The sequence below is a fragment of the Plasmodium falciparum genome, assembly GCF_000002765.6.
Source record: "Plasmodium falciparum 3D7 genome assembly, chromosome: 7".
Taxonomy (NCBI): Eukaryota; Apicomplexa; class Aconoidasida; order Haemosporida; family Plasmodiidae; genus Plasmodium; species Plasmodium falciparum.
Window position 1 is genome coordinate 1,127,501 of NC_004328.3, and position 12,500 is coordinate 1,140,000.

General features: G+C 20.3%; 1 protein-coding gene across 1 annotated transcript in view; it reads right to left on the bottom strand.

The window, feature by feature from the left end:
* Positions 1–9,077, bottom strand: part of PF3D7_0726500 (ubiquitin carboxyl-terminal hydrolase, putative) — a gene marked incomplete at both ends in the record, with an annotated part of 10,022 nt that extends 945 nt beyond the window's left edge. The window contains one exon of the mRNA XM_001349127.1: positions 1–9,077. This exon is cut by the window's left edge and continues 181 nt beyond it. Coding sequence (XP_001349163.1) covers positions 1–9,077 — 9,077 coding nt within the window.
* Between the last annotated feature and the right edge of the window lie 3,423 nt (positions 9,078–12,500).

The following is a 12,500-nucleotide window of genomic DNA, read 5'->3' on the forward strand; positions in this document are numbered from 1 at the left end:
TGTTTTATATCTATACCTCTTTTTTTTAGGTATGGGTTTATTTCTAATTTGATTTTATCAATTAAGTCTTGTACAGTAGTATAATTATCTGTAATATATTCATTATTGACAATTGTACTACTAGAATTTTCAGAAAGTGATGATGAATAATCGCTATTTAAATCTTGTTCATTTTGTTCATACAATTTTTCATGTGTTTTCATATCATCATTTATTTCTTTTTTAATTTTAATATGTCCAGTGAAAGCAGCCACTGATTGTACATGTGCATTGAATAAATGTATAACATAATAAAAATATTTAGGTCTTTCTATAGGATATAATCTGGATGTATATTTATAATGAAATGGTAAAATAGACAAACAGAAGGTTTTATTTTCTGTCATTGGATGATGTTCTAGTAACATAGAATGTTGTTTTAATAAAGCATCAAATGGTGCTTGTCCATATTGTACCACATTATTATGTTTTTGATAATTAGAATAATCTGTATGATCTGTTTTATATGTAAAAGAATCTATATTATATGAAGAATAATTAACAGGACTTGTTAAAGGGGGAAATGAATATATTAATATATGAGTAGGATCTATATTTAATTTATAACATACATGTTTTAATATTTGTTTTGTTGGACATCTTATATCTATATCTAAATCAATTTTTAATAATTCTCTTTTTAAAAATAAAAAGTGAGAATCAATATAATTAGGAAAATTCTTCTTTATATTCTTTTTTAATAATATTCCTGCACAATTTTTATATTTTCCTAATTGATAAATTGGATCATATAATTTAAACCGTATTTTATTAACATAATATTTACGCTCAATAAAATCTACATAGTCACAGATGACATAAAATGGCAAAATCGGTTCTTCTTTGTGTGGAACCCCTCCACATTTTTTTATAATTCTATGACTTCGAGAATTTGTTCTTTTTATACCATCATCATTATTATTATCATTATTATTAGCATCATTATCATCATTATCATCATTATCATTATCATTATCATCATCATCATCATCACCACCATTAATATTATTATCCTTTAGTTGGGTAGTTCCTTGTTCCTCCATCTTATCATTAACAACATTGTTACTGTTATTATTATCATTCTTTTTATCCTTTTCATTGATACCTTCCACATATAAAGACCTTTTACACAATTCATTATTTAATAAACCCTCTTTAGAAAACACAGTATTATTCATATTATTCTCATTAATTATTTGCGATTTAGGAACTTCCTTACTGTCCGTCATATTTTTGTTCGTATATAAAAATTCATCTTTTATCAATATTTGTGCCTTTGTAGTGTTTTCTTCATATATAGAAGACATATTATCCACATTGTTATTTACATTGTTATTTACATTGTTATTTACATTGTTATTTACATTATTATTTACATTAGTACCCATACCTTTCTCTATATCACGTGTTCTTTTTTTTAAATCTCCCTTTGTTATATCATATGTATCTCCCATATTTTCAACATGAACATTTGATAATCTACGTACATTATTATCTCTTTCTTTATTTTTATTAAAACTATTTGATGTGGCATCCTTGGATATATATTTTTCTTTTTCCGCATCGAATAAATCATTTATGAGTTCATCATTATTGTTTCCATTTCTTTTATCATCGTCAAGATTTGTCATACTATTTTTATGTACACTTAAAATTTTTGAATGTCTCAATTTCTTATCATCATCTTGTTCATCATTTGAATTGGATAGTATAGATGATTCTTGATTTTTTATATTTTGATTTTTTTTTTTTTTCTTCGTCTTCTTTAATTTTTTCTTTTTGATTTTTTTCTTTTTATGATCAAATATTTCTTGTGCGTACTCAAATTCCACAAGTTCCTCTGCTGGATATAAATAGAAATCTGTACTTTCTGATGTATAAGTCAAACAAGAGTTGGCAGATGAACACATGGATATATCAGAATCACATTTCACCATAATTTCATTATATATATTATGTTCATTTGATGAATTTAAATTATTAGATGTGGATATATTATTGATACTACTAACTTTTTTTATATCTACAATTTTTTTCTTACTACCTTGACTAATTCGTAAATTATCATTATTATTATTATTATTATTATCATTTTCTTTAATGTAATAATTATTATTATATGGAGAAATACAATTCTGAGTTTTTATAATATCCTTTTGATTTCTATGTTGATTTATTTGTTTATTATCTTTATTATTATAAATTTCGTTTGGGTTGTCAAGATTTGTTTGTTTCTTTCTTTTCTGTTTTCTTCTAAAGTGTACATTACTACAACTACTACTACAAGTATTGTCATTATTATTGTTGTTATTATTGTTATTATTGTTATTATTGTTATTATCTTCGTCGGTACATACATCAGATGTGGGAGGACTATAAAAAGGATATTGATAGTCTCTACATATATTTATTCCTTCATCATTTAATATCTGGATATTTTTATTTTTTTTTAAAATTTGTTCTTTTTTTTTTTGATTATAAAAAGAACTTTCCTTTATTTCTTGTAACATGTTTTCATTTAATAAGGTATATGTAAATGTAATATTATTTCTTTCTAATTGTGAACCGTAATTTTTTAAATACTGATATAATTTCATAACTTCTTCATAACATAAATTATCTTTATTTATATTAAATATATTAAAATTCATGTTACTTGGTATATCATTATGTTGATATATATTATTTTTATTTTTATTATTATTATTATTATTACTTTTGTCCATGATATATCTGTCATGTAGTTTATATGATACTGAAGATGATATATTTTCGTCTTCATTACAAAGTATAACACTATCTGAATCTTCATTTTTTTTATTATCATATACATCATTTTGATCATGTATTTCATTTTTATTATGCCTATCACCTTTATCATACGTATTAATAATGTTTCTATTTTGATTTTTCCCTGAATTCATTTTAGCAACCCTTTCACATGAAGGTATAAAATTAAAATAGTTGGCATCTCTTGTATAATCTTGATCATCATTATAAATATACACATCTTTTTCATTTTTAGATGTACATGCATTTTGATTTAAATACATATTAGTTTTATTCTTTTCTTCCTGCTTGTGATTATCATTAAAACGTTCAAAATAGTTATCATTTAATAATTCGTTGTGGTTCGTTTTATTTTTTTGATTATATAAATTTTTAGTTTGTGTATCGTTTTCATTTTTTATATGATGCGTATTTATATTTTTTTCCTTATCCATATTTGTTGTGTAAACATTGTTGTCATTATTACTAGAAATAATATATTTATTACTATGGATGTTTTTTTTGTTATTATCATTTTTATCTGTATCGAATAATATTTTGTAATATATACCATTTTTATTATTAATTATATAACAAGAATTATATATTTTTTGTATGAGTTTGAATTTTTTATAAAGAACCTTAGATAAAGTATTAGAATTAGCATCTATATTATATGATGGATAATTTTCATCTTCTATATATAAATCTTCTTTTCTCATACCTAATCTTTGCATAAAATTTTTTTTTTTTTCTAAATTCATATTACTTAAGAAATTAAAAATCAAAATATCACCAGGTGATATTTTATTATGTGCTATAATTTTTTTATTTTTGATTAAATTACATTTATTTTTATATTCTACAAATATCTTAAAATTTAAGGGATCATCTGAATAAAAATATTCATTATTAATATAATTTTTTAATAAATCATAATTATATTTAGTGATATATCCTTTTTCCATAGCTTTTAAAATCTTCTGAATTAATCTGAGTTCTAATTGTTTAGGTTTTAGATGTATATCGCAATGTATAAAGTCTAAGCATATGAGAGATGAATCATTGATTTTCTCTTCTGCATAAATATCAAAATATTTGAATATAAAAAGCGCGGTTTTGGTTCTATAATTATTATTATTATTATTATTATTATTATTGATATTATTATTATTATTATTATTATTATTATTAATATTATCATTAATATTATCTTTATTATTAATATTATCATTATTATTATCAATGTTGTTATAATTTTTTGATGATATCATCGTCCTTTTATTATAAGGCAAATACAATACATCTATTGTAGGAAATAAATCATTCGATTCTTTATTTGTCTTTTTAAACAAATCATATAAATATATATTACTATGCATTTTCATATCTAAAGGATAATAACGATGTATATCATTCGATGATAACAAAACATAGAAACATTTCTTTTTTTTTAAATGATCATAGGATGATGAAGAGGAATCACCGTCAGAATTTGATGAACATGACACATATGAATACAATGTATTGTTATTTGTGGGTTGGACATTATTAGTTGGTGATGTATTATCATTTATCACATGTGGTTCGGCTTTAATATTTGTCAATTTGTTTTTTGTTATATGTTTTATATATTTATCTAATGATTTTACAGTACAACATGAAGGTACAGATGATATAGAAGATGAAGAATCACCCGATGAAGTATATGAGGATGAGAAACTAATAGATGACGTATCACTATCATAATATTCACTATCATAATAATCACTATGATTACTTTCGTTATCTATTATGTTACTATGATTATTACAATTTATTATTTCTTTATTATCATGATTACTTTCATTTTTTATTAGAACATTATTATATATATCTTTTTCATCTTTACTTTTTTCTTTCATATGTTTAGAATATGTTTCTTTATAACGATCATGTATTTTGTCAACATTCATATTATTATTATTATTATTATTATTATTATTATTATAATTAATATTTCGATTTTTCTTTTCCCCAACATTGGATATAATTCTTTCATCTTTATTATTATCTGCATTTTCTTCATTCTCTTCTGATTCTTCTTTCTTCTCATGTGAATTTATATCATAACAACTATGGCGCGTATTTCTCATTGTATCCATTTTGTTACTACTAATACTAATACTACTACTAGTATTATTTTTATTATTATTGGTGGGAGATTTTTTATTTGAAGCATCATTAGATATATCCTTTTCACATGTTTTTATTTTATCATGTGTTGGTTCATTTTTCTTAACATCGTCATCGTGTGCTACTTTCACATTGGTTATAGACTTATGAATATTATTTTTATTAATTCTTTTTAACATCCTAGCTTTGTGTTTATCGCTCTTCCTAGCATATATCCTCTTAATAATTTTTAATATTTTATAAAATGCTTCAATGACCGTTTTACTACGATCAAATTTGATATTGAATAATGATGGGATACCATATGGTGGAAGGTCGTGAAAAGATTTATGAACATAGGAATATTTATCAAAAACTCTTATTTTAACATATTCAAGAATTTCATCTTTAAGTTTATATCTTTTTTTATTAATGATTTCTTCTAGTCTACATCTTTTAACAACTTGAGGATTTACAACAGCTGGATCACATTCTTTAATTAGTTTTGGTATTAAGGACTTTTTAACATATACTAACATATATGCACTATAATTTTTTAGCCTTTGTTTTATTTTATCCGATATATCGAAATCGTATAAATCGTTATCTAAATTTAAATCATAGCCACCAAAATTATCATTAATAACAGAATATTCACTGACTCTAAAAATTTTATCATCATCACATTTTAGCCAGAAATTTTCATTATGCTTATAACTAAATGAATAATAATGACCACTGTTCATGTTTCCTTGATGAACCGAAACTGCTTGTAGTACATATTGACTTCCACTTTTATTACAGTATTTTGATAAATCTAATTCTTTATAAAATTCGAAACGATTATTTAATTTTACTGTTTCCATTCTTTGTAAATCAAATGTAAATCGTTTTAATAAAAATATACATATATTAGGAAAGCTTAAGAATCGCATTCCTTTTTTAGCTTTCTGTTTACCATAACCATCCGTTTCATAAATATTATCTCCTTCTAAAATTTCAGCTTCAATAGCTTTATCTAATGATTCGTATATATTATTACATCCTTGAACATCTAATTGGATATCTTCATATGTTTCTTTTCTTATACTTTTATAATCTATATCTAAACATTCAATATATGTTTCCACTTCACCTTCAAACATCTTTTTTACTGAACCTTCAACTACCGTACCTTTCATCTGTTCTTCAACCTTATCTAACAATAATTTTAATAACTCGTGTGTATCTTGTTGAGTAAATACATCACTCGCATCCCAGCCAAATGATCGTATCAATTCTTTACAAGAAACAGCTTCATTTACCGTATGTAATTTATAAAATAAATTTTGTAACGCTAAAGACGTTGGAAGAATATTTTTCTTCTCATTCTCTTCTTCTAGGAGAATATTTTTATAATCTACTTCTTTTGATTTGCCATGTTTATTCGATTTTTTCTTTTTATAATAATAAGATGATGAAGAAGATGAGCACGACACATAAGCTGACGAACCTGAAGAGGTAATTGATATGACGGATAAGTCACTGTCTGAGTAATTAAAATTGTATCTGTTGTTTATATTTGTGTCATAATAATTTTCTTCATCATGAATATTAACGTGATTATTAGTGTGACCATCACCATAATCATCCCCATCAACATCACGATTATCTTTCATGAGTTGCTCATCACTGTGTAACTCATAAATTTTATTAATGCTATTCATACTATCAATATTGTTAATATTTTCAGTATTGTTCATATTCCCAATAGGATGTCCACTTGTCATATCATATTCACCATCATGGTTATTAATTTTAGATGCACTTAATGAAGCATGATTCTTCATTTTTTTATTATTTATTAAGAGATTTGATTTACTATTAGATGAATATTTTTTTTTTTTTTTTCGAGAAATGTTGGATATATTAGAAAAGTTGTCAGAAGAGGATACTTGCGATATCCCATTTTCCATACTCTCTGCATTATCTGCACTTTCAAAATTTTCAATATTTTCTGCATTATTTTCATATTTTCTTTCATTATTTGCATATTTAATAATTTTCTTTTTTTTTTTTAAATTCTTTTTAGCATCATGTAGACTTTTCTTTTTGCTTTTTTTCCCATGTTTGGATACTTCGTTAGTATTTGAATTATTGGTATGACAAGTGAAATTGGCATTATCATTTCCCTTATCATTAATTCTTGTATTTTCGATAGATGGATCTGATGAGGAAACATTTGAATATGTATGTTTCTTATAATTTTTTATTTCATACTGATAATTATTATTATCACACATATTATTATTATTATTATTATTATATTTGTGATTATATTTGTTATTTTTTTCGTTGTTATTAGTATCGCTGTCTATTAAACTATTTGTAGTATTATTTTGTTCCTTTGAAAAAGATTCATCCCTTAATAATAAGGGACTCTTACTACTATTATTATTTCTATTATTATTTCTGTTATTATTTCTGTTATTACTTCTATTATTATTTCTATTATTATTTCTATTATTACTTCTATTATTACTTCTATTATTATTTCTATTATTATTATTATTATTATAATTATTATTATTGTTGGTTGTATTCTTTTCATTTGATGTGCCTTCATAGGGTATATCCTTTATTGCCACATTATTTAATTTATGACATGAGCCATTAGGTAATATGAGAGATCCCTCTTTTTGTTTTTCCTCAACAATGTTATCATGATTTGAATATATAGGTATTGAAGAAGGTGATAATAATATATCTTTAGAAGAATATTTATTTGTATTATTATTATTATGAATAGCTACATCATAATCAGATTTAATATTTTTTATTTTTTCTCTTGTATTATAAGAAACAGGATTTAGTTTATTAGATGTTTTATTTGATATATGGATATTATCATCTTCTTTTTGTTCATCCATTTGATCATTCATTTCAACATTTTGTTTTTTTGTTTCTTTTTTTAAATATTGTGCATCTTGATTATTTTCTAATCCCATACAATTGTCACTCTCATATCCTCTGACATTTTGAAATAATATATTACTAATATTATTATTATTATTACTAATATTATTATTATTATTATTATTATCATAATTGTTGTCATGATGATAATGCGGGTTATTATTTAAAGGTAAAATATGTTTGCTAAACCTGTGGTGCTTCTTTTTATATTTTCTTTTTTTCTTATGAAATTTATTCTTGAAAAATTTTAAAGTTTTTTTCCCTATAATATTTTCTATATTAAATATCATCATACATACAGCTTTCCTAAAAATATTGATATGATATAAAAGTTGAAGTAAAGCATTCATATAACATGTAGCTCCATGATTCTTTAATCCAACAAAACCTGTTCTCATTTTACTATCATAATTAATATCTCTACTATTTTTATAAGATTCTGAACCAAATGGAAAAACACCAGCTCTTAAAATGATTTCTCCATTTTCACTTATAAAACCTGGTTCTCTTAATTTTTCGAAAGGAACAAAATTATGCCATCCTCTATCAGTATTTAAATGATTAAAATTAAAATGATCAATTTTATAATATGATTTCCTATAATCAGCAATATTTATTAATATAATATAATATTGAACATTACTAAAACCCCAATCACTAACCCAATCATCTTTTGGAATCGTTTCTATAAAAGAAGAAGCAACTGGATATATAAAATTATTAGCTCTTGATTTAGCTATAAATAATATTCTAAATATAAAATTTGGACATATTTTCCATTCAGAATATACTTCTTCATTATTTCTTATTTTTTCAAAGAAATTATCAACAACTAATTCTATTTCATTTTCATTTACTGGTCTTAAATTCTTATAATTATACATACCATCAAAATCTATATTTGTATTAATCTCAAAGTTATTATCTATATTGTCTCTATCATTATATTTACTACTACTATCATCATTACTATCATCAACACAAATCTCATCGATTTCACATGAATTTATGTTCTGTTCATGATACCGATTAAAATTACTATAATTATTAAAATTATTCATACCTTCGTTCGTACCGTTTTCTAAATCACTGTCTGATGAATTTACGCTTCCCCTACGTCTTCTATAATTGTCTTCTTCTTCTTCATTATTATTAAACATTTTTTTTTTTTTTTTTTTTTTTCTTTATTTTTTTTTCTTTATTTTTTTAGTAATAATACAAATATAAATCAAACTTCTAATGTGATGATATGCAAAAATGGAAGGCAGGAAAATGAAGATATTATATATATATATAAATAAATATATATATATATATATATATATATAAACATATATGTATTTATTTTATTCTTATAAATATCTATTTGGGAAGGGAGGTTAAGTAATCATTCCAAAAACATTTTCTATATGATTATTTTTACATATAATAAATTTATTTAATTCGTACATACACACGCACATATATATATATATATATATATATGTATATATTTTTAATATTTATATAATAAATGAGTATTCATATGTACACAAATAAAAAATTAAATTAATGAATAATGAAATAAATGATTATAACATGAATAGGATTTATACTATAAGAAAAATGGATACACCAAATAAATAAAAAAATAAATAAATAAATAAAAAAAAATATATATAAATAAATAAATATATAAATATTTATATATATATATATATATATATGCTTCTGTGTATTTTCTTTTTTTTTTTTTTTTTTCTTATACAATTCATATATTTTTTATATTATATATTCCATATATTCTTAACAAATCGGTGTTTTAAAAGGTTATATATAAAGTTATCATATTCTATTATAAAAAATAAGAGAAAAATACAAATATCTTTATATATATTTCTTTCCAATGACTTATATATATATATATATATATATATATATATATGTATGTATATATATATGTTTATATATAAATGTTTATATATATATGTTTATATATATATGTTTATATATATATCTTTATTGTATTATTATAAAAACGTGTCATATGATAGTCAAATAGTAAGCTCTTTATTCTTATGACACAATTATTTATAATAATAAAAAAAAAAAAAAAAAAAAAAAATATACATACATACATATATATATATATATATATATATATATATAATAGCAATTGAAGCCTATAGGAAAAGGCATAATTAGTAAAAATAAATAAATAAAATAATAATAATTATAATAATATAATAATATATGAAATAATAATATATAAACCATAAATTATTATTATTATTAAATATATATATATAATAATTGTGTATAAAAATAAGTTATATATATATATATATATTTTTTTATATTATATTATTTTATCTTACTTTTTATTTTAAAAGTTATATTCTTATATTTTAAACTCAAAGAAATATATTATTATATAATATATATAATATATATATTATATATTATATATTATATATATATTTATTTATTTATATAATATTATATATGTATGTACGTTTATATGTATAAATATATTAAATATATATTTTTTAATTTATAAAAAAAATAAAATGATAAAGTAAAAAAAATAAAAATAAAAATAAACGTTAAATAAAAAAAATATATAAATAATAATATTATGTATTAATTATAATATATTACGTGTATATTTATTTGTATTTCATTCCTTTTTTAATTTAAGATTATAAATGTATTTATGTACATATAAATATATATAATAATATATTATAATATATATATATATGTATTATATATTTTGTATATATATACATTTATATATATATATATATATTATATATATTAATATGTCATGATATATATATATATATAATATTATTTTTTTTTTTTGAAGTAAATTGAGCAAGACGACATTTTCTTAAAATTAAGTACATTCAATGTTACTGTTATTGAATATTTTAAGGAATGAAAAATAAATAAAAAAGAAAAAAATGAAAAAAAAAAAGAAAAGATATAATATACATTTGTTTTTATATTCTTATTTTAATATAAAATACACACTACTATTATAAATATTCTTACTGTTTTTTTTTTTTTTTTTTTTTTTTTTATTTTATTTAATAATTATTAATTATATATAATATATATATATATATATATATATATATATATATAATCAAATAATTATGTGAGGTCAAAAGAAAAAAAAATTATGTCATATAACTGATTACATAATAAAAAGAATTCATATATTACAAAAGCAGTAAAAAAAAAAAAAAAAAAAATTTATATATTTTATATAAATATATGTATTATATATTTGTATGTATATATATATATATTTTTTTTTTTTTATTTATTGCTTTTTTTTTTTTTTTTTTTTATTTACATAATATCATATCAACATTATATAACTATATTTTTACAACAAGAATAAAAAAATTAAAAGTTATAAGAGTGTACGTATATTTATATATCATTATATGCTCATGAGGTCAGAGTACAAAATAGTACATGTATATAATAGTACATGTATATATATATATATATATGTATTTATATATGTAGATATATATTTATAACTTTTTAATGATAAATATAAAATATATTTTTCATCATATTTTATTGTATGTATTAAAAATTTATTAAGTTTGTTTGTGACATATTATAAGTACAATGTTAATAAACATTTATTATAAATAAAAAAAAAAAAAAAAAAAAAATATTCTATATGTATAATATTTATCCTAAAAAATAAAAAAAAAAAGGATGAAAAAAATGGACATAAGGTAAATTAGATATATTTACACATATAAGGTCTTGAATTTTTTGAATAATAAAAAGAAAAATTATACCAGACATGGATATATAAAGGAAATTCATAAAATAATTTATCTATTATATATATATATATATATATATATATGTAATATTTCCTTTTATTTTTGTTGTTGAGTATTCATATTGCACAATATTACAATTGTGTATTATATTATTACTTTAAAAGAAAAGTAATATGGTAATATATCTTTTTTTTTTTTTTTTCTTTTATCAATTCTTAATAAAATAAAAAGGAACTATACGTATAAATATACATCATACATTTATTATATAATATATATATTAAATATATATATATATATATATATATATATATGTTTATTTATGTGTATCCCTTTCCATATTATAATTTGTAAAATTTAACTCTTAAATAGGAAAAAAAAAAAAGGAAGTTTTAAGTTATTACTAATAATTATATGTTTTAAAAAATATATATTTTTAAAGAAGTCTTTTTGTAAAAATAATATTTCAAAATGACAAGTCTATAAAAAAATAAATGTAGTTATAAGATTAACTACATCGTATTATATATAAACATATAATAAATGGTAAATTTATGTTATTCGCATCCTACTATATTTACGAATAATATAATTATAAGAGAAAACAATAATTATTTATTAAGGGAATAAAATATACCTATTTAAAAAGATAAATAAGGAAATATGTGTTTATAAATTAATTATTATATTATTTTATTTTTTTTTTCTAAATATATATGAATGCAAAAAAATATATTTTATACATATATATATTGTTAAAGATATAAAGTGATACTCTCTAAA